Source organism: Schistocerca cancellata, chromosome 8 (genome assembly GCF_023864275.1).
Source record: "Schistocerca cancellata isolate TAMUIC-IGC-003103 chromosome 8, iqSchCanc2.1, whole genome shotgun sequence".
Lineage (NCBI taxonomy): Eukaryota > Metazoa > Arthropoda > Insecta > Orthoptera > Acrididae > Schistocerca > Schistocerca cancellata.
The window spans coordinates 465,922,002-465,945,604 of record NC_064633.1 but is presented as its reverse complement, the minus strand read 5'-3'; the positions used below and the strand labels follow the sequence as shown (position 1 = coordinate 465,945,604).

The 23,603-nt window shown below is 42.0% G+C and overlaps 1 protein-coding gene across 1 annotated transcript; it reads left to right on the top strand.

Moving 5' to 3' along the window:
- Positions 1–10,039: 10,039 nt before the first annotated feature.
- Positions 10,040–11,587, top strand: LOC126095636 (uncharacterized). The gene has a single exon (XM_049910398.1). It carries the CDS (start codon positions 10,040–10,042, stop codon positions 11,585–11,587), a length of 1,548 nt encoding a protein of 515 aa, XP_049766355.1.
- Positions 11,588–23,603: the final 12,016 nt, after the last annotated feature.

The window sequence follows — 23,603 nt, the reverse complement described above, 5'->3', positions numbered from 1 at the left end:
GGCAACACTCGTATTCGGTTAAGTCCCTATCTAATTGGGCTCAAATTTCACCCAACACCTATCTTATCTTGCGCAACGTTGCAGAATGTGGTACATGCTTGATGTGCACAAGCACATTTTGCTGTTGATGAAAAGCGACTTCCAATATGACAATATGATCTATTATTAATAGGTTGAGTAGGACATATACCTTGGGCTTCAGCATCACCTGACCTCAATCCTCGGGATTTTTCTGTCTGTGGTCATCTCAAAAGTGAAGTGTACTGCTCTTCCGCTGATAACCGGCCCAGCGAATTGTATGGTTTTGTCAAAATTTGCGAGACGATGCTGAAGTTTGAAAGAATTCGTAACTCAGTGCTGAGTTTTTTTACCCTGTCTACGTCCGGTACTTTAATTATTACATTCTGTCCAACTGAAAGTTTTGGAATTTTGTTACATGAGCCTGCTTTAATTTTCTTGGCCTGCAATTGGAGACCTTCTTTGGCAGCTTCTTGTATCCGTTTCACATTATTTACACTGTTGGAAGTTGTCAGCGTCTCGTCACAACCGTCAGCTGGTGCCGGTGTCTCGTTGTTTACTGTCGTCAAATCCCGTGTCTCTGGTGCTTCCTCACCTGCTGCAGCCTCACTTTCTACCTCCATTCCTTCTGTTCCAGTACCTGATTCACTGGCCTCAATTCCTTGGCCGTCATTTTCAGTTTCTTGTGAGTCAGTGGAAGTGGTGTTTAACATTGTTTTCAAGTCTTCTTCAGCGTTTATACCTTTTATTAAATCACGTGGAACAACTGAGGTCGCAATGCCCATTTTCATTGGAACCCCAAACATGGCTTCATATGCTGAACATCTGATCCCTTCATGATAAGCCCTATTTTTCGTTACATGCACAAACCTCAGTCCTTCAGACGATTTTGAAGTTTCATTTGTTTCCATCCAAGTTGTTAACATGTTTTCGATATCTTGATTTGCTCTTTCGACTGGTCCCTGAGATTGACTGTGCCTCAGTTTCCCGTGAACTATCTCTATATCATTCCACAACCCTCATAAACTTTGAATGACTTGGTTATAGAACTCTCTACTATTATCAGAATGAAGGATACTTGGGACAGCAAAGGTGCTAAAAATGTCCAAAAGATGATATGCTACGACATCAGCCCTTTTCGAAGTTAGTGCGCGGGGGATAACAAATTTTGTCAAATGCTCTTGGTATACAAGTGTGAAATTCGACTTATTGTGTGCATTTGCCCCTATGTCGATTAAGTCAATTTGCCATCGTGAATTCATTTCACTGTGTATGATAGGCTCCACTACAACACCCCCTTTCAATGTTTTTTGCTTTTTCTGAGATGGTTCACATAATCTCACATAAGTAACGATTGACTCAACAGTCACATTCCTGTACTAAAGATTCAGTTCCACAACCATCCGCGTTCGTCCGCCATGGTTTATAGCAATGTGGGTCTCATCAAAACGAAGTAATTAAGAATTTCTTCTTTTCAGAAGACACTGGTGCTATGAGTTGCTCTTCACCTCCGATGTTGAGAACATCATATCGCTTCAAACGTCTGTAGCGAACAGATTTTTTATTGAAAACGATTTTTGCATTTTTCACTTCAGTTAAGAGAGTATAATATTGCTTAGCAGTTACATAAAAACTGTTGTCCTTCTTCTTATTCACTGATTCACTTAAAAATTCGTAAAATCTGTTACGCATAACATCAATCATTCTGATGCAAAACTGCAGAAGAAACACCACAAAAACGAATCGCAAAGATGACCGTACGCAGGATGCTCGACACTGACTGAAACTTCGCAGCAGTGAGCGGACTGAGAACTCATAACTGCCAACAAAGAAACTTATCTTAACACAAAAGTGGCAACAATGAAACTTGTCTGACCCTGTACGACGTAGGCGGGAGTCTTCGATTCAGCTTTTACCAGTTTGCATTTGTAAATCCTAAGATTTACCAATGTTTGTTGCATAAAATGAGAAATTTCGGACTTTTACCAAACCGCGATGGTAAATCTTAGGTTTCGCCGCTTAATTCTAGGATTTACCAATTATCTTACTTTTACAGTAGCATATACATTGAGAGGCTAATTCCAGAATATCCAGACTAATGAAGAGGGGTCGACAAGAGGTTCGCGAACTTACACCACTTTTGCCCGACCCGCCCGGTTCTGAGCCAAAAATATACGCGAATGAAAATGATCAAAGCAGACTACTTTTCATGTTGAACTAGCACTTACTTCAGAACGTTCGAATAGTAAATATGGCAGCATTAAGTCTTTGAACAACATCCAGAATGTGGGCTTTCCACGACAGTCTACTATCTACCTGAAAACCCAGAAATTTGAACTGATCGGTTTCACTAATCATATGCCCAGTCTGTGAAATTAAAACATAGGCTTTTGTTGAACTATGTGTTAGAAACTGTAAAAACTGAGCCTTAGCGAGATTTAGCGTTAGTTTATTTTCTACAAGCCGTGAACGTAAGTCATGAATTGCACTATTTGAAACAGTGCCAACGTTGTACACAACATCCTTTACTACCAAGCTAGTGTTATCAGCAAACTGAAATATTTTAGAATCAACTGTAATACTAGAAGGTATATCATTTATATAAATAAGGAAGAGGAGTAGCCCCAACACTGATCCCTCGGACACCCTCCACTTTACGGTACCCCACTCAGACCCCACATCACAGCCGTTATAAACATTGTGAATAATGACCTTTTGCTGCCTGTTACTAATGTAAGAGGTGAAGAAATTGTGAGTTACTCCCCGTTTCCGTAGCCACGCTGTGGCTAAGCCATGTCTCCGCAATATCCTTTCTTTCAGGAGTGCTAGTTCTGCAAGGTTCGCAGGAGAGCTTCTGTAAAGTTTGGAAGGTAGGAGACGAGGTACTGGCAGAAGTAAAGCTGTGAGGACGGGGCGTGAGTCGTGCTTGGGTAGCTCAGTTGGTAGAGCACTTGCCCGCGAAAGGCAAAGGTCCCGAGTTCGAGTCTCGGTCCGGCACACAGTTTTAATCTGCCAGGAAGTTTCGTATGAGCGCACACTCCGCTGCAGAGTAAAAAGCTCATTCTAGACCTTACAATACTGTTTATAACGGGCTACTGTAGCTTGATTGTGACCGCTTCTAACATTTTGATATAGTTCCCACTTTGTTTCACACGATATTCTTATCCCATTAATCAGCTACACAGGCTGCCTTTTACTGCTAGTACCGAATTTAGAACGTTCTAATGGAAAGCAGCTCGTTATTGGCACTATAAAAATCCTGCCACTCTCATTCCTTAACAAGGTTTAAAAACCTCTCTATTGCCGTTGGATTAGCTTTCCTACATAGTTTGTAATTATATATAACATTTTTTTGAGTACAAAAACCTTTCAGTGTTAAAATTTGTGCATCATGGTCTGAAAGCCATTCATCTTTTTATTAACAGAATGTCCATCTAGTAATGAATAATGAATAAAAATATTGTCTATAGCTGTGCTACTGTCCCCCTGCACCTTTCTGGAAACAACACAGCCTGCATCAGATCATATGAATTTAGGAGATCTTCCAACATCCTACTTCTTGCACAATCACATACATACTTAATATTGAAGTCGTCACATAAACTAATTTTGGTACTTCCTATAAAGTGAACCAAGAACCCTCTCTAGCTTGAGCTAAAATGCTCTGAAGTCAGAGTGAGGCGACCTCTAAATTACAACAATTAGAAGTTTAGTTCCACTAAATTAAACTGCCCCTGCACAACATTCATGCCTGTGCATTGCAGTGCCGTGATACGTCTACGGACTGAAATGGTATACTGATTTTTACTCCGCAAAGAACTCCTTGAAAAACAACCAGCCAATCTGTGTCCTGTTAAAGGAAGCCTCTGAATTGTTAAATTATTTAAGTGGTGCGTCGAAACACGAATAATGTCAGAGTCAATGTAAAAATGTATCAGTTTGAGGTAAGGGACCTTGGTCTGGAAACGAACGAGTTATGAGCACTTGTTCAATGTAAGAGCTGTGTCTCAAGGTAGCAAAGATGAACAAGTGCTCATAGCACTTAAGGTGTGCAATTTATGTATGTAATCAACTAGCAATGGAATATAAAAACTGGGGTACAAAGATTAATTACCAAAAAACTAGAATATCTTACTAATGATCTGAATGAGGTGTACATAATGTAGAAAAATATCAGAGATGTCAACAATCTTTTGCAATGTGGAACCCATTTTAGAAAAAGAGGAAGTTTAAATTAGATCAATATTGGAAGATCAGTAAAGGAAGCAAGGTCATTGAGATGCTCATTTCAATATTATGGAGCAGGAATGTGATAAATAGAACAAAAAATCTCACATTCAAATCGATTTTACACAGTACAGTCCTGTATGGAACAAAGAACTGAGCAACTAATCAGAGAAAAATAAACAGGCTGAAAGTATTACATTTGAATTTCTGGAGAAAATCTGCAAGGATCTCATGGAAAGACTACATGTGGACCACCAAGTGATAAAGATAATGGTATTGGAAGAAGGAATATGTGATGTGATGGATCGAAGAAAATTACAGTGGTATGTACATGTGTGAAGGATATAAGAAACAAGAATACAGAATTGATACTGAGGTGAGAAATTGACGGGAGTAGAGGGAGAGGGCGACCGATGACTTTCTGGTTCCAAACTGTACACATGACAATAGGATGATTTGTTGTGGAAGATGAGAATTCACAATACTGAAGTACCTGGAGAAATATCTCGAAGAGATAGTGCTCAGTAGTTGTGTAATACTCATTGAGAGGGCGCTCAGGGTATGGAGCCACTGGATGCATGTCTCTCAGTAAGTGAGTACCATTGGATCCACGAGTTCCCACGTGACTGCTATCAGTGTCAGATGGAAATTTGCAATTCCGTTGCTATGATGCCCGTGCAGTGGTAAGGACACGTAATACCACACAATAAATTATGTATCAAAAGAGAGAGAGAATACGTTTCTATTGAAACCAACTTTGTCAAGATCACCACTGGAAAAACGTAAATAGACACCGTCTACTTCGAATCTGTACCGTTTCTGTCTACTAAAATGCTACTGGTCCGTTAAGAATCACAGGGGAAAAACTATATTGAGGAAGGTAAAGAAATTTATGCTGTCTCTATTGGTTTGGAAAAATGTTTCAACAGAGTTCAATGGAACAAGCTGATAGACATTATGAAGAGGAAAGGAGTAGACTAGTAGGAAAGACGACTAGTACAGAATGTATATCTACAGTAGGAAGAAAGAATAAGGACTGGAAATGAAATGTCGGAAGGAAGTAGCATTGGAAGACAAAGTTGTTGCCTCTCTACCTTGCCTGTTCAACTATATCTGGGAGAGTTTATTGTGAAAGGCTTGGAGGGAAAAAGAGAAGTACGTATTGGTGGACAGAGAATACAGTGCGTAAGATTTGCTGATGACATGGTATTAGTGACAGAAAGTGAACAAACTGTCGGTAAAATGCTAAAAGATCTAAATGAATAAGGGATGAGAATCAATACAGTAAAAACAAAGAGCATGGTGATCGGCTCACGAAGAAGACTGGTAAATTTTAAGATGGGACACTTTATTATTAGCCACGTAAGAGCACTTATATATCTTGAAGTTACGATCACTGAAGACTTGAGAGGCCATCAGGCGGTGAAAACTTGCGTTGCTGAAGCGAAGGATGTATTCAATAAGAGTAGGATATTATTATGTGGCAAACTAGATAAAAGTCAGTGGAAAGATTTTGGCTAGGTTTTGTCTGGAGTGTGACACTCTATGAGGCAGAAACATGGACACTGAGACAAGAGGCTGAAAAAATGCTAGAAGCATTTTAGATGTGAATGAGAAGGAGAATGGTGAGAAGAAGTTGGATGAAAAGACTGAGTAACGAAAGAGTGTTAGAAACGTCTGATGAGAGAAGAAGAGTCTTGAAGGTTATAAGAGAAAGGAAGAACTGGAAGAGACATTCGTTGCGACAGGAGTGCTTGCTAACAGAAATTTTGGAAATATTAGTCAGTGGAAGGCGATTGAGAGGAACGAAGAGAGACAAGATGACAGACGACAGAATGGGAAGCGGAAATTACGCGGACCTGAAGAGGATGGCGAAAGACAAGAAAACACAGAGAGCTACGATGTCTTTGCGCTAAACACTAATGATGATGATTATTATTATACTGTGAGAGTGCCCACAAAACACACACACACACACACATACATACACACACATACATACACACACACATCCTACCTAATGTGAACAGCTAACAAATACTGTCGAACTAACAACCTCTGCGTGTCTTCTGTTACAAAACGTAATTAAGTGTCAGACTATTTATTTCGTATGGATATCGTGAAAAATCGGGTTCTTGCATTCTGCTGGCGTAATTTGCTATTCAGAGTAAGATAGTGTAGGTCCATTTACGTCTCCATATTTTCTTTGAAGAATAGCAGAAAAATGATGGTCTGTCAAACCAATGAGGGTAATTAAGTTCAATGTGAAAACAATTACAGCTGTTCCGATTTAGGGACGTTCAACTGATTATGTATCACCAAGGATGGGTTCATTTCTCATCATCATCATCATCATCATTTAAGACTGATTATGCCTTTCAGCGTTCAGTCTGGAGCATAGCCCCCTTTATACAATTCCTCCATGATCCCCTATTCAGTGCTAACACTGGTGCCTCTTCTGATGTTAAACCTATTACTTCAAAATCATTCTTAACCGAATCCAGGTACCTTCTCCTTGGTCTGCCCCGACTCCTCCTACCCTCTACTGCTGAACCCATGAGTCTCTTGGGTAACCTTGCTTCTTCCATGCGTGTAACATGACCCCACCATCTAAGCCTGTTCGCCCTGACTGCTACATCTATAGAGTTCATTCCCAGTTTTTCTTTGATTTCCTCATTGTGGACACCCTCCTGCCATTGTTCCCATCTACTAGTACCTGCAATCATCCTAGCTACTTTCATATCCGTAACCTCAACCTTGTTGATAAGGTAATCTGAATCCACCCAGCTTTCGCTCCCATACAACAAAGTTGGTCGAAAGATTGAATGGTGCACAGATAACTTAGTCTTGGTACTGACTTCCTTCTTGCAGAAGAGAGTAGATCGTAGCTGAGCGCTCACTGCATTAGCTTTGCTACACGTTGCTTCCAGTTCTTTCAATATGTTGCCATCCTGTGAGAATATGCATCCTAAGTACTTGAAACCGTCCACCTGTTCTAACTTTGTTCCTCCTATTTGGCACTCAATCCGTTTATATTTCTTTCCCACTGACATTACTTTCGTTTTGGAGATGCTAATCTTCATACCATAATCTTTACATTTCTGATCTATCTCTGAAATATTACTTTGCAAACTTTCAATCGAATCTGCCATCACAACTAAGTCATCCGCATATGCAAGACTGCTTATTTTGTGTTCACATATCTTAATCTCACCCAGCCAGTCTATTGTTTTCAACATATGATCCATAAATAATATGAACAACAGTGGAGACAGGTTGCATCCTTGTCTTACCCCTGAAACTACTCTGAACCATGAACTCAATTTACCGTCAACTCTAACTGCTGCCTGACTATCCATGTAAAGACCTTTAATTGCTTGCAAAAGTTTGCCTCCTATTCCATAATCTTGTAGAACAGACAATAACTTCCTCCTAGGAACCCGGTCATATGCCTTTTCTAGATCTATAAAGCATAGATACAATTCCCTGTTCCACTCATAACATTTCTCCATTATTTGCCGTAAGCTAAAGATCTGGTCCTGACAACCTCTAAGAGGCCTAAACCCACACTGATTTTCATCCAATTGGTCCTCAACTAATACTCGCACTTTCCTTTCAACAATACCTGAGAAGATTTTACCCACAACGCTGATTAAAGAGATACCTCTGTAGTTGTTACAATCTTTTCTGTTTCCATGTTTAAAGATTGGTGTGATTACTGCTTTTGTCCAGTCTGATGGAACCTGTCCCGACTCCCAGGTCATTTCAATTATCCTGTGTAGCCATTTAAGACCTGACATTCCACTGTATTTGATGAGTTCCGACTTAATTTCATCCACCCCAGCCGCTTTATTGCACTGCAATCTATTGACCATTTTCTCCACTTCCTCAAATGTGATCCTATTTCCATCATCATTCCTATCCCATTCTACCTCGAAATCTGATACATTACTGATCGCATTTTCACCTACATTGAGCAACTCTTCAAAATATTCCCTCCATCTGCCCAAGGCATCCACAGGATTCACCAGCAGTTTTCCTGACCTGTCCAAAATACTTGTCATTTCCTTCTTACCTCCCTTTCGAAGACTGCTAATTACACTCCAGAATGGTTTTCCAGCAGCTTGACCCATAGTCTCCAACCTGTTTCCAAAGTCTTCCCAAGATTTCTTCTTGGATGCTGCAATTATCTGTTTGGCTTTGTTTCTTTCTTCAACATAACTTTCTCTGTCTACCTGGGTTCTAGTATGCAGCCATTTTTGATACGCCTTCTTTTTCCTTTTACAGGCTGCCTTGACTGTATCATTCCAGCAAGCTGTTTGCTTCATCCTACTTTTACACACTACTGTTCCAAGACATTCTTTAGCCACTTCTAGTACTGTGTCCCTGTACCTCGTCCATTCCTTTTCCAATGACTGTAATTGACTACATTCAACTAACTGGTGCCTTTCCGAGATCGCTGTTATGTACTTGTGCCTGATTTCCTTATCCTGTAGTTTCTCCACTCTTATCCTCCGACATATGGACCTGACCTCCTGCACTTTCGGCCTCACTATCCCAATTTCACTGCAGATTAAATAATGATCAGTGTCATCAAAGAATCCCCTGAATACGCGTGTGTCCCTCACAGCCTTCCTGAATTCCTGATCTGTTATTATATAGTCAATGACAGATCTGGTTCCCCTGCCTTCCCAAGTATACCGGTGAATGTTCTTATGTTTAAAAAAGGAGTTTGTGATTACTAAGCCCATACTGGCACAGAAATCCAAGAGTTGTTTCCCGTTCCTGTTGGCCTCCATATCCTCTCCAAATTTACCCATAACCTTTTCATACCCTTCTGTTCGATTTCCAATCCTGGCGTTAAAATCACCCATGAGCAGAACACTGTCCTTGCCCTTTACTCTAACAACTACATCACTGAGTGCCTCATAAAAACTATCCATCTTATCTTGATCTGTCCCTTCACAATGCGAATATACTGACACAATCCTAATTTTCTTGCTAGACACTGTCAAATCTATCCACATCAGTCGTTCGTTTACGTACCTTATTGCAACTACGCTGGGTTCCATTTCTTTCCTGATGTAAAGCCCTACACCCCATTGTGCTATTCCTGCTTTGACTCCTGACAGGTAGACCTTGTATTCTCCCACTTCCTCTTCTTTCTCACCCCTTACCCGAATGTCACTAACAGCTAAAACGTCCAGCCCCATCTTACTTGCAGCCTCTGCCAGCTCTACCTTCCTCCCAGAGTAGCCCCCATTGATATTAATAGCTCCCTATCTCATTACCATTTGTTTGCCAAGTCGTATCTTAGGAGTCCCTGGTTTGTCATTTAGAGGTGGGACTCCGTCACCTCCAAAGGTCCGAGGCATTTTGCTCTGATTGTTGCCAGCATCATATTTAAAGTACCAGGGAAGCAGGTTGCTAGCCTTACTTGCCCCGAGTCCCATTGGGTTTTACCCCTAACGGCTGAGGGACTAACCGGTGGATTTGGTAGTCTTTGCCGTATGAGCACAAAGGTTCATTTCTTACCTGAAAAATTTCAGACGCTACATTTTAATGAAAGTATTCCCTTTTGTTTGCTAGATTCTCGTTTCGAAATAAATCTGCAATCTGACTCTGATTAATGGCTATACAAAATACTACTCTTTTCCAGTGAAAATCGAGTTTGTGGTTTTTGCATAGCTACTCCTGATTTATTGTGTTCTGTTTCAGGATGCAGTCTTTGCAGTGCAACGCAGAGGCGTCTAGCCAAACTTTCCTCTCAATTCCTCCGCATTGTACACGTGAAATGCTTCGAAAAGCAGGTGACTCGCTAGGCACAGTTAATGGAGTGACATATAAAGAATATTTCGACGACTCCAGTCACACAGTACTTACTCCATCACCGAAGAAACTTTCGACGTATGAACCACAAAAAGAGGAAATCTTTTATAAGGTAAGCTCAGTCTTTACTCTACATGAGGAGGACGAGGTGAAACCATCCGAACAAAAACATTCTGAGGAGTTCGTGGAGCCTGAAGACGATGAAAAAGACAAAGACGCGTTACATGTTGTTGAACGCCCAGATGTGCCCACTCCGGAGGAACATATTGTGGTTACAGAGGTTCCCACAGTTGGTTCGCAAGGAGACACTGCGTTAAGCGAAGACTTGCAGGCCACAGCTGTAGAGAAATATATTGAATTTAGCCCCAGCATGTCGCCACCTGCTTTAGAGAAAGGTCATGATTACCGTTTTGATACAGAACGCTCTAGATTATCTGACAGTGAGCATTCACTAGTATCGTCGACGAAGGTGGAAGTAGGATCTCAACCAGACTTGGGATCCGTGGACGCAAGTTCGTACGAATTGGTCTCCCTTATCGGCTCAAGCCTAGTTTCTAAGCCACTAATGGAAGCACAGAGCGAAGGAAAGTGCCAGAAGAAGAAGAAGACCTCTAAAAAACTGAGAAGGGTTTCAAAATCTGTGCCTCACGTAGTGCCGGAGGAGATGCAACATCTAAACGATTTCAGCCGAGTAGTTACACAGGAAGCTATCTACGCCGAGATGTCGTCCGGCGATGACGCCTTCGCTGCGAACCAAGACCAATACGAGGACGAAGAGGAATCGTCTTACAGTTCAGAAAGTGACGACGATGCCTCGCAGACGAACAGCCAAGAAATTGACGACCTAGCTATTGAAAGCAGCTCGAGTTTTCCTGCACCTGCAGCCCCCCCTGCTTCTGCAACGAGCAGTCCAGACGGGTCCAGCAGTGCCGCCTCCCATCGAGAGGTATCTCAGTCGAGTGACAGCACATTTCAGGACGAATCAGGAAGCAGAATCTCGTGTGGACAAGGCAGTTTGGGTTTGGAACTACTGACGGAGTCCTACATTGATCAACTCGGCCACGAGAGCAGTGAAGGGCTCATGTCGAACATACTCGAGCATCCAGAGATGAGTCTCTCTTCGTTAAGTCCAGAGCGCAATACCGACGTCGAAAACAGCAAGTCTCCATCCCCGCGCGCCACAGGATCTGCGTGCGTCTCCACCACTACCGCGAGTTCGCGACAGGAGGAACGCGAGTGCAAAGCGAGAAGGTTAGAGAGATTGGTTGAAAAGTTGTGCCATGATTTCGTTGCACAGAATCCGGCTGTGAAGCAGAACCCTGCGTCGCTGGTGTCGTACTTCGAGAACGCTGGCGCAATAATCCGTTCTCTGCCTGTTACCGAAATGAAGCGCAGTTTCAAAAATGTCTCGAAGGATATTTCGGCAGCCGCAACACCGACGGACAAGTCACAAGCTAGTTCCGAATCGTCGCAAGTTGCGTCACTGGACAGCATAAGACCCACTCGAAGATAGAGCTGTTACTTGACCAACGGAACAAACACTCAAGAAGCGTCTCTGGTCATTGAAGGGAACTTTTTTAAATCTTAAGAGGTCAATAAATTACAAGTACTTTCAAATTTGACGTTACTTAATGCAATCTGTTTTGTTTTGTAACTAAATGTTTGCTGAAACTTCCAAGCAGATTGAAACTGTGAATCGGGTCGGGACTCGAACCCAGCACGTTGCAAAGATCCCAGGTTCGGGTCCTCGTCTGGCACACAGTTTTCATCTGTGCACACAGTTTTGATCTGCCATGAAGTTTAAAATCAGCGCATGCTCCTCTGCAGAGGAAAATTCATTTTGGAAGTATGTGCTGATTTGAAACTTCCTGGAAGATTAAAGCTGTATGGCGGACCAGGGAAACTTTCGACGTAGAGTGAAATATTAATTCTGTAACATCAGAGGCTGTGGCTAAACCAGTTCTCTGCAACATTCTTTCATCCAGGAATCCGATCCAAGAACGTATGCAGGAGAGCCTCTGAAGTTTGGGAAACAGGAAAGAATCACAGGCAGAAGTGTAACTGTGAGGGCATCGTGTCTGTATGCTCAGTCGGCAAGAGCACTACCCACGAAGCGAATGGTTCAGGGTTCGAAGCACGGTCCAGAATATTTGTAGTCTACCAGGAAGTTTCAGATGACATGCGAATATATTAGACGCACATATGCTTTGTTTCTGTAGTTTCCTCTCAGATTTGTGTCCAAAGGCCTTATTACAATTTCAGTGCTCGGTCACTGACACAGCTCTCAAGGAAACCTAGCCAGGAGGTTCTATGGGATATTTGAATGTCTTTCAGAAATCGTCTTAAATGGTTAATTATGTCATTTTATCCTCATTATAGGCCTTTTTCCTCATGAATTTCAGCATTTTTTTAAAAATGGAAGTGAAATTCAAACAATTTTAAAGAACTATAAAGCTCCACATGAGTCATGTGATGCCTGTGACGTCAGTGGCTAGCACTCTGCTCTTACTGTCGTAATGCACACTCACAGTGATATTTTGTCTTGGAGTGTATGGCTCTGAGCACTATGGGACTTAACTTCTTAGATCATCAGTCCCCTAGAACTTAGAACTACTTAAACGTAACTAACCTAAGTACATCACACACATCCATGCCCGAGGCAGGATTCGAACCTGCGACCGTAGCGGTCGCGTGGTTCCAGACTGTAGCGCCTAGAACCTCTCGGCCACCAAGGCCGGCTTGGCGTGTACGTTTCGAAAAATGGGTTACAAATTTTAGGGAGTAGTACCACATTGTACAAATTCATCTATGAAAACTCCGTAAAAACTGTTTTTGAGTGTTCAAAAGAAGGAGAAGATGCAAAAAATGTGGTTGCATCTTGCTCGTAGAGTTCAGAATGAGATAGCGGTCACTATGTGTATTTATTTCTGTGAGGTTGATTGTCACGTAAGTGAGCACTCTATATCAACACAATGTCTCTTGTAAAGTAACAAGTAGTGTGTTGGACTTTTAATGCAATGTTAGAACAATCGATCCTCATTTGGAACAATTTTCTTTGTCCCTACTGTTCTCTTCGCTTAATACAATTGTTTTCTTAAATTTATTTTATTCGTAATACAGTTACGTAAGCGCTTTAAATTCTGTGTCGTATTACATTTCTATATCAGTTTTCTTTTATTCTATCAATTTGAGATGAGTCACAAGGATGGTGTTAAAGAAATGTATTTCATGCCTGATAAAGCTCTTATTCTGAAGAATCTGAGAAACCATTTAATAATTTCCGACCACATTATTCTTCCCAAACAGTTCGTTGAAGACAATAATTTGTCACTTCCGGTTGTCTCCATTGAGCCTGTTGTAAAGCTGTCTGATTTTGACGATAGAAAAATTGAATATTGCTTGTAACCTACGAGGAAATTTAGTAAGATCAGGATATTACTATAAAATGAAAGTTGGTCCTTCTTAGGCGCTTTTAAATCGTAGTGTTTCAGCGGCAGTTAAGAATGCAGTAGAACAACAGATACTTTAAGGTTCTACCGCATCTACTGCATATTTCAAAGACATAATTTTCCGGTGGTTTAAATTAATGACATGGAGAAACAGAAAATTCCAATGTGTAAAGCTGCTGAAGACAAAAATGATGATGCGCTGCAGCTACACACGAGACTTATTGCTCTGTCTGAAGATTTGAAAACTGAGAAAAGAGTTACCTAGAGAAGAGTATAGTTCTAGCAAGAGTCGTAGAAATTAACAGTCAGAACTATCTTCTGAATGAACAAATCACCCTGGAAAACCTTTTCATCATGGCTGAGCAAATAATTCAGTTCCAGATTCACGCAGTTTTAAGACAATTCTGCAACTTATTGCTGTGTCACAGCACTTCCGCCCCAGTCGCCATATTATGCAGTTTTCATGTTTGTTATTTCTGGAACAAAAAAATCTGAGTTGTTTCTGAAGAGAGAAGAAAGCAGAAAAACATCAACTTTCGGAAGGTTTCCACTACCAGCTTTCACAAAAGTCCTTTCCGATGTTACTTAAAAGTTGCCAATGTGTTTTCCTTTACTAAATAGCTACACTGTATGCAGAAAACGTCCGCAAAAATGCTAGTAACTTCGGCTAAAGTTTCTATAACACACGTACAGCTTCGTCTTGCACCTAGTCTGTGACGTCACCAGAGCTTCAGCCAGTAACAGAGCGTTTTCGATCACATAGAAACATAATGATTTTTAGGCTTTAACTACATAAGAATAACAGATATTTTGTGTGAATATTGACCGAAAATGCTTTTTTAATGTTATAATAACTCAGAATAACAACAATCCAAATCATATTTTTAATGAGCCTATTGGTCGCAGTGGCGCTTTTTTCACTTGATTTTCGATGGTAGAAATGGCCGAAGAGAAGCAGAAAGAGAAACAACGCAAAATTTTACTTTTTAAATGTAGTGTGTACGTTATAGAAGAACGTGGAGACCAAAGTATTTCATTCATTCACTTCATAAAGGTTTCACCATGTTCGAGCAGTCAGTCTACTGTGACAGTAGATCTCCTTACAGTTTTGGCATCTGATCTCTAGATGTTCTCTAAGTCCACGTTTCGAAGTAGCACCTTTGGATTTTTTCCTGATACTTTAGTGTCAAATATATTTACGAGAAAGATACTACGATTAAGAGCTGCTCTATAAATTTCAGTTTCCTTTCTGTTGCTGTTCTTAGGCTTCGGCTCATTTCTACTTCCTTTAATACGTCTAGATTTTGTGTTCTCCCCATCCAGATTGTTCGGGTCGCTAACTGCCAAACACACATTTTTTCCTCCAGTCGTTTTTTCTTTTGTCACCACAATGTACAGCTTTCGCATTCACTGAGAGGAGTCAAGACCAATGAATTTGTGAAGAATTTCCGTATTTCTACAGTGGTGTGATTACCTGTAAGAAAGTTTTTCCTGTAGCCGTAAATGTTATTTTTGCTAATGTTCTTCCTCACTTTAAATTTCTTAAATATCTATTTTCTCCTGCAGTTATACTGTAGAGTTGTTAGAATTTCCGGGTCGACTAATTTTAATACAATGAACCTTTACATTCATTTCTTATGTTTAAACCGAGCGAGATGGCGCAGTGGTTAGACACTGGACTCGCATTCGGGAGGACGACGGTTCAATCCCGCGTCCGGCCATCCTGATTTAGGTTTTCCGTGATTTCCCTAAATCGCTCCAGGCAAATGCCGGGATGGTTCCTTTCAAAGGGCACGGCCGACTTCCTTCCCCGTCCTTCCCTAATCCGATGAGACCGATGACCTCGCTGTCTGGTCTCCTTCCCCGAAACAACCAACCAACCAACCATCTTATGTTTAATATTTTTGCTATCTCCCATTACCTCATCTTTCTTCTTCTTTTACTCCGTATTTTTTCTATTTTAATGCCTAGATACCACATGGAACATTTCGTCCGGTTTTTTTGTGAACCTGCAATTCTCACACTGTCACCAGAAAATGTGTGCTGAGTATCTTTTTAGTACAGAACTTAATTAATTTTGTTTCCTCTTTCAGTATAGTTATGGAAGCAATGGCAGCCCTTCCTTATTTCTTTCCTGATTTTAGCCGTAGCTCCTATTCAGTTTCGTGCTATGTGTTTTGTACACCGCATAAAAAATTCTTCTGTCCTTCCAGTCCAACGCAGTTATACTCATAGTGGAAAAAGTAGCTCCACATTCAGCCTACTTTTCATTGCTACTCTTCCTTCGAGCAGCATAGATAATGCTGTAATTGCGTCTCTTGTTTCTGTACTCATTTTTCTAATAAGAGACTGGTCTGCTCCAATACAGTGATGTATTTGTTTTTTACTCTTTTTTCCGATGTACATGAATATCTTTGAGGCATGAGGTTAAGTAGGTAGTGTCCCGTAATTTTTGGAGTCAACGGTCTATGATTTTTTGGGGTATTTATTGTTCTTGTTACGAAATCCTCAGTTAAGTTTCCTTTTTCTATCATTGATGAATTATGTTTGACAGATTTTGCTACACTTATTCTCCTACATTTTTTATAAATGCTGCTGCGATGTAATAAACGACGATTGCTTTGTCTGAAGCGCAACTTGAAAATCATATTTTGTGACAGGAAGATCCCACTCTTCTCACACACTGTTATCTTTGTTTTGCATAAAGTTATTTTCACTTTAGAATGTTTTGTCGCTTTAGAGTTCTTCCATGTAGTGTTTCCATTGAGCATCCTCTTCATCATTATTCATAAATAATTCTCCATCGTAATCTGTGGTTGTTACAGATCTTGTCCTATGTGTACATTTATAATCTCTAACCGTCCAATAGTCTCTGTGTTGTCTTGCTGGTGTTCATAGCGTCTGTCTACGTGAAATGCTAAATACATTGAAACTAGTAAAGGGCAAATCTGAACATGAACTGTGAACGGAAATTGCCGACACAAGTAATTAAAGGTTAACTGTCTCACACTAAGTTTCTGTTACTGACTGCCTCAAATAGCAATATCTCGCAAACCATGTACTTTAGGACGTGTTTTACTCTGAAAATGATCCCTACTACAACATCTTGCTGTATGTTTGCTTTTTCTCAAAACATTCAGAAAAGCGCTACGGCTTGAGGACTAGATAGCGAGAAATGGAAACGAACATCACGGGAACGAAATCCTGTCGCTATTAGTCCGCTGCAGTAGCCAAAGCTTGCCTGGTTCTTATGCAGCGCCAACAAACATTTTGCCGAATGCCCAGTTTGTTACACGTCTCTGCTTTATAAACATAACGCACGAGGCAGCCAACTTAAGAAAATATGCATAAAAATTGCCAGATCGCCCACCGGCAAGAAAATGTAGCAATATGTTTAAGAGATATTAAGAAATTCACTCTTCTGGAGAGAGATTTCTGTTGTGTTGGCAGAAGAGCCAACACCGTGTTACGAATGGAGGCCGAAATGCACGCGTTTTAGCTCACGCAGGCTGGCGTGAGGAGGGAAGAACTATACTGACGTGAGGTGTGGAACATGCCAAGGAATTAGAATTCAGAAAGCGGACGTAATTAGTTTGATACTTAACTTTAATGCATTAATGATGAACGTCGCTCTTGACGGTACATGATTCACAATATTATCTGTTCAGAATACATTCATAGTAACTGAATATGGCGCCTTGCTAGGTCGTAGCAAATGACGTAGCTGAAGGCTATGCTAAACTGCCGTCTCTGCAAATGAGAGCGTATGTAGACAGTGAACCATCGCTAGCAAAGTCGGCTGTACAACTGGGGCGAGTGCTAGGGATTCACTCTAGACTAGTCCTGCCGTGTGGCGGCACTCGGTCTGCAATCACTGATAGTGGAGACACGCGGGTCCGACGTATACTAACGGACCGCGGCCGATTTAAACGCTACCACCTAGCAAGTGTGGTGTCTGGCGGTGACACCACAATTTCACAAGTGTGTGTTGCTTGTAATCCGAAGTGACGTGGCAAGTGATCTGGCTCGTGATATGGCAAAAGTTTTGTACCCAGTTTACAACTTCATTTGGAGTAGCCGAAATCCATGAAAATCCGCGTATTAGTAACTGATACATTAGTTACGTCTATGTGATTATATAATATCTTCGATAGTAGGTTCCTTATATGACGCAGACACTCGTGGATAGCTCGTAAAAAAAGGATACCAAAGCTGTAACTCTTCCAGAAAATTTTGTAATTTAAGCAACCAGATACGATGCTTCATTAGCGTCATCTTCAGTCCCCTATGCAGAAAAGGAATGGAGACATTGAAACATTGGCGAACAGAGAATAGCTACTATACTGTATATATTGAACTGTACTCCGTGGCCTTTATTCATTCAACGAATACACTCGCAAACTCACGACAGTAAAAGTAGGCTAATGACGAAAACAACCGCTAGCAGCAGTTGTAAGTTTGGAATGTGCAGGTCGAATAAACAGAAGTCCGCGATATCCATTTCAATATACAGGGTGGTCCATTGATAGTGTCCGGGCCAAACATCTCACGAAATAAGCATCAAACGAAAAACTAGAAAGAACGAAACTCGTGTAGCTTGATGGGGGAAACCAGATGGCGCTATGGTTGGCCCGCTAGGTGGCGCTGCCATAGGTCAAACGGATATCACCTGCGTCTTTTTTAAATAGGAACCCCCATTTTTTATTACATATTCGTTTAGTACGTAAAGAAATGTGAATGTTTTTGTGGTGTCACCGCCAGGCACCCCACTTGCTAGGTGGTAGCCTCTAAATCGGCCGCGGTCCGTTAGTATATGTCGGACCCGCGTGTCGCCACTATCAGTGATTGCAGACCGAATGCCGCCACACGGCAGGTCTAGAGAGACTTCCTAGCACTCGCCCCAGTTGTACAGCCGACTTTGCTAGCGATGGTTCACTGACAAAATACGCTCTCATTTGCCGAGACGATAGTTAGCGTAGCCTTCAGCTACGTCATTTGATACGACCTAGCAGGCGCCATTACCAGTTACTATTGATAGTGTAAATCATGTAACGTCAAGAGCGACGTTCAACATTAATGGATTAAAGTTAAGTATTCCACCAGCTACGTCCGTTTTTCTAAATTCTAATTTCCTTGTCCTGTTCCAGACCTCACGCCAGCCTGCGTGAGCTAAAACGCGTGCCTTTCGGCTTCCTCTAGTAACACGGTGTTGGTTCTTCTGCCAACCCACAACAGTTTTAGTTGGACCACTTTTTTCGCTTTGTGATAGATGACGCTGTAATAGTCACAAACGTGGTATCACGTAACATTCCGGCAGTGCGGACGGTATTTGCTTCGTGAGACATTGTGTTAAAATGGACCGTTTACCAGTTGCGAAAAAGGTCGATATCGTGTTGATGTATGACTATTGTGATCAAAATGACCAACGGGCGTGTGCTATGTATGCTGCTCGGTATCCTGGACGACATCATCCAAGTGTCCGGACCGTTCGCCGGATAGTTACGTTACTTAAGGAAACAGGAAGTGTTTAGCCGTATGTGAGACATCAACCACGACCTGCAAAAAATGGTGATGCCCAAGCACATCAGTAGCAGACAAATTGCGTGAGAATCGGGAATTTCAAAAACGTCAGTGTTGAGAATGCTACATCAACATCGATTGCACCCGTACCATATTTCTATGCACCAGGAATTGCATGGCGACGACTTTGAACGTCGTGTACAGTTCTGTCACTGGGCACAAGAGAAATTACAGGACGATGACAGATTTTTTGCACGCGTCTATTTAGCGACGAAGCGTCATTCACCAACAGCGGTAACATAAACCGGTATAGTATGCACTACTGGGCAACGGAAAATCCACGATGGCTAAGACAAGTGGAACATCAGCGACCTTGGCGGGTTAATGTATGGTGAGGCATTGTGGGAGGTAGGATAATTGGCCCCCATTTTATCGATGACAGTCTAAATGGTGCAATGTATGCTGATTTCCTACGTAATGTTCTACCGATGTTACTACAAGATGTTTCACTGCATGACCGAATGGAGATGTACTTCCAACATGATGGATGTCCAGCACATACCTCGCGTGCGGTTGAAGCGGTACTGAATAGCATATTTCATGACACGTGTATTGGTCGTCGAAGCACCAAACCATGGCCCCCACGTTCACCGAATCTGACGTCCCCGGATTTCTTTCTGTGGGGAAAGTTGAAGGATATTTGCTATCGTGATCCACAGACAACGCCTGACAACATGCGTCAGCGCATTGTCAATGCATGTGTGAACATCACGGAAGGCGAACTACTCGCTGTTGAAAGGAATGTTTTTACACGTATTGTCAAATGCATTGAGGTTGACGGACATCATTTTGAGCATTTCTTGCATTATTGTGGTATTTAAAGGTAATCACGCTGTAACAGCATGCGTTCTCAGACACGATAAATTCACAAAGGTACATGTATCACATTGGAACAACCGAAATAAAATGTTCAATCGTAACTACGTTCTGTTATTTTAATTTAAAAAACCTACCTGTTACCAACTGGTCGTCTAAAATTGTGAGCCATATGGTTGTGACTATTACAGCGCCAGCTATCGCAAAGCGAAAAAAGTGGTCCAACTAAAACATTCATATTTCTTTACGTACCACACGAATATGTAATAAAAAATGGGGGTTCCTATTTTTAAAAAACGCAGTTAATATCCGTTTGACCTATAGCAGCGCCATCTAGCGGGTCAACCATAGCGCCATCTGGTTTCCCCCTTCAAGCTAGTTGAGTTTCGTTCTTTGTAGTTTTTTCGTTTGACGCTTATTTTGTGAGATATTTGGCCCGGTCACTATCAATGGACCACCCTGTTCAAATGGTTCAAATGGCTCTGAGCACTATGGGACTCAACTGCTGTGCTCATAAGTCCCCTAGAACTTAGAACTACTTAAACCTAACTAACCTAAGGACAGCACACAATACCCAGCCATCACGAGGCAGAGAAAATCCCTGATCCCGCCGGGAATCGAACCCGGGAACCCGGGCGTGGGAAGCGGGAACGCTACCGCACGACCACGAGATGCGGGACCACCCTGTATAGTACGCATTCTATGTGTGCCAATGTTTGTATACCTCCATTTTTAGCATAGGGGCCTGAAGATAACGCTAACAAAGGGTCGAAACTGGTTACTTAATTAATAAAATTTTAGGAAGAATTACGGCTGTTGGCCCCGTCTATAGATTGTGCCACTTGTGGAGTTCTATATTTCTGAGTATGGTGATCAGGGTACATGTGCGGAAACCGGGGACTGTGGTGGCGTGTTGCTAACATTGGAAGTTAGCCTTTTCTGGTCGAGCTCATTCATGTTAATGAAATGGATTTTTTGCTATCGCCTCGTGCTAATCTTTACTGTGTTGTTTGCTGTGTTTTCGAGACACACAGAAAACGTTGGAAGAGGACCTGGTGTTTTTCCTACTAGTGTTCTCCTGCAGGAGAGATTAAATATCTGAAAGCAAACAGATATTTAAGTTTTAGACTGTGCATAAATAAGAACGTAAATACCATACATAAACGCGTTACAATAAAAATCGTTTCAACAGTAAAAAAGTCAGAATTATTTGACAAGAAAAATAAATTTCCATGTTATTTGGCTCTTAGCACTGCAGTCATGGACTGTGCGGCTGGTGTCGGCGGAGGTTCGAGTCCTCCCTCGGGCATGGATGTGTGTGTTTGTCCTTAGGATAAGTTAGGTTAAGTAGTGTGTAAGCTTAGGGACTGATGACTTTAGCCGGCCGGAGTGACCGAGCGGTTCTGGGCGCTACAGTCTGGAACCGCGCGACCGCTACGGTCGCAGGTTCGAATCCTGCCTCGAGCATGGATGTGTGTGATGTCCTTAGGTTAGTTAGGTTTAAGTAGTTTCTAAGTTTTGATGACCTTAGCAGTTAAGTCCCATAAGATTTCACACACATTTGAACATTTTTTGGCTCTTAGCAAGGAACCAACATACGATGGATAAACAAGCAAAGACGTCATCTACTGCATTCTAGATTCGGTTTTATGTGTTTGGAAGCATATATTTTCTCGTGCAGGTAAACGTATGTGTTTTGAAATATTTGGAAGCATTGTTTCAGTTCTTAGGATTGCAGTGAATTCATCACACGACTTTTCACAAGAACATCCGCCATAAATTTTGCTGTGCCCATTAATAAACAATATTACCATTGTTTGATCCTAAATTTTGTTGTTATATTTCGATTTTTTCGTAATAAGCGTAGTCCCTTATGATCTCACTTTCGCCAGTCGGGTGCCAAACCGCACAGCAGACAGCTCTCACAAAACACGCTATTTTGGTGCTGGCGTGTAAACGAAAATGACAACTCGAAACGGACGAGGCTCGGTAAGGAAATAAAACGCCAGGGGTGCTGCAGTAGACTCACTTTTTTTTCGAGTAGTCAATTGAGACATGGTTGATCGTGTAAATGGCGCTTTAGTATGCAGAACGACTGTCAGCAAATAAGTTAATGCATCCAGATATTATGACCACTTGCTAAAGAGCCTGTTGGTTCACCATCGGAAAGCAATATAGCAACGTTCTGCGTGGCATGGATTCAACAAGTCCTTGGAAGTTTTCCAGAGGTATGTGACAGATATCTATGCATAAGTGACGTAATCCCCATAAAAGACGGGCCGGCGGCTTGTGGACGTGGAGCTGGCTCCCGTTAGCTTCCATATAGCCCCCATCAGGTTCATATCAGGCGAAGTTTTTGGCCAAGGCATCAACGTGAGTTCACTATGTGTTCATTTTAACTGAAGATAATGAAATATCTCGAAAACTACACATCAGTCCAAAACCTTATAATTACAATCTGTTTGTCTGGGAGGGGGACATCAAATGATACCACATTCGACCACCCACCCCATTCAATGCGCGGGTGGCGGGGGACAACTTTGAAATCTTCAATGGGAACCCGAGTTTTTTATTGTAGATTACGATTCTACGGCAAAATTTACATACGTTTCGTCCGAAGCATTTTCTTCGTTTCGCCACAGATGGCGCTGTAATAGGAGGAATAGAAATGGGTACACAATCGTAATTTACGACCTGCTAACACTGGACTAGCATTCGGGAGGACGACGGTTCAATCTCGCGTCCGGCCATCCTGATTTAGGTTTTCCGTGATTTCCCTAAATCACTCCAGGCAAATGCCGGGATGGTTCCTCTGAAAGAGCACGGCCGACTTCCTTCCCTAATCCGATGAGACCGATGACCTCGCTGTCTGGTCTCCTTCCCCAAAAACAACAACAACAACGACCTGCTACTCCGTGGCCCTTTAATATCCAATGTCACGTGGGACGCCACCTCCATGCCTTGAGGGTAGGAAACCCAGTATTTCATAACTTCTAACTAGAAACACCATTCGCAACGTTGTATTCCTCCGACGTATGAAACAGGGGCTAGTCGACGTGCAGCCGTGGCTCTAGGCGAGCGCTACTCTACTTTTCCAGTGAAAGTAAGTATTCAAACGTAGTACCGCCAACTTCAACACTCTTAGTGATTCGCTTTTCAAATGAAACTATACAGGACAGAAGCATATCTGCAGGAACGTCAGCACAGGAGTTTCTCATGCGATCGACCATGCCTTCACGGCCTGCTGGCACTTGCTGGTATCTAAAATGACTTTTATCTTACTAATATGAATATTTATATGTGTTTGGAGAGAGAGAGATTGATTGTGATTGAGACTACTTTAAGTCGCAACTGGTACCTGAATTTTGGTTGTGGCATCCTTAAATGATCAGCTTCTGCACCAGTTGGTGACTATTATACACTCCTGGAAATGGAAAAAAGAACACATTGACACCGGTGTGTCAGACCCACCATACTTGCTCCGGACACTGCGAGAGGGCTGTACAAGCAATGATCACACGCACGGCACAGCGGACACACCAGGAACCGCGGTGTTGGCCGTCGAATGGCGCTAGCTGCGCAGCATTTGTGCACCGCCGCCGTCAGTGTCACCCAGTTTGCCGTGGCATACGGAGCTCCATCGCAGTCTTTAACACTGGTAGCATGCCGCGACAGCGTGGACGT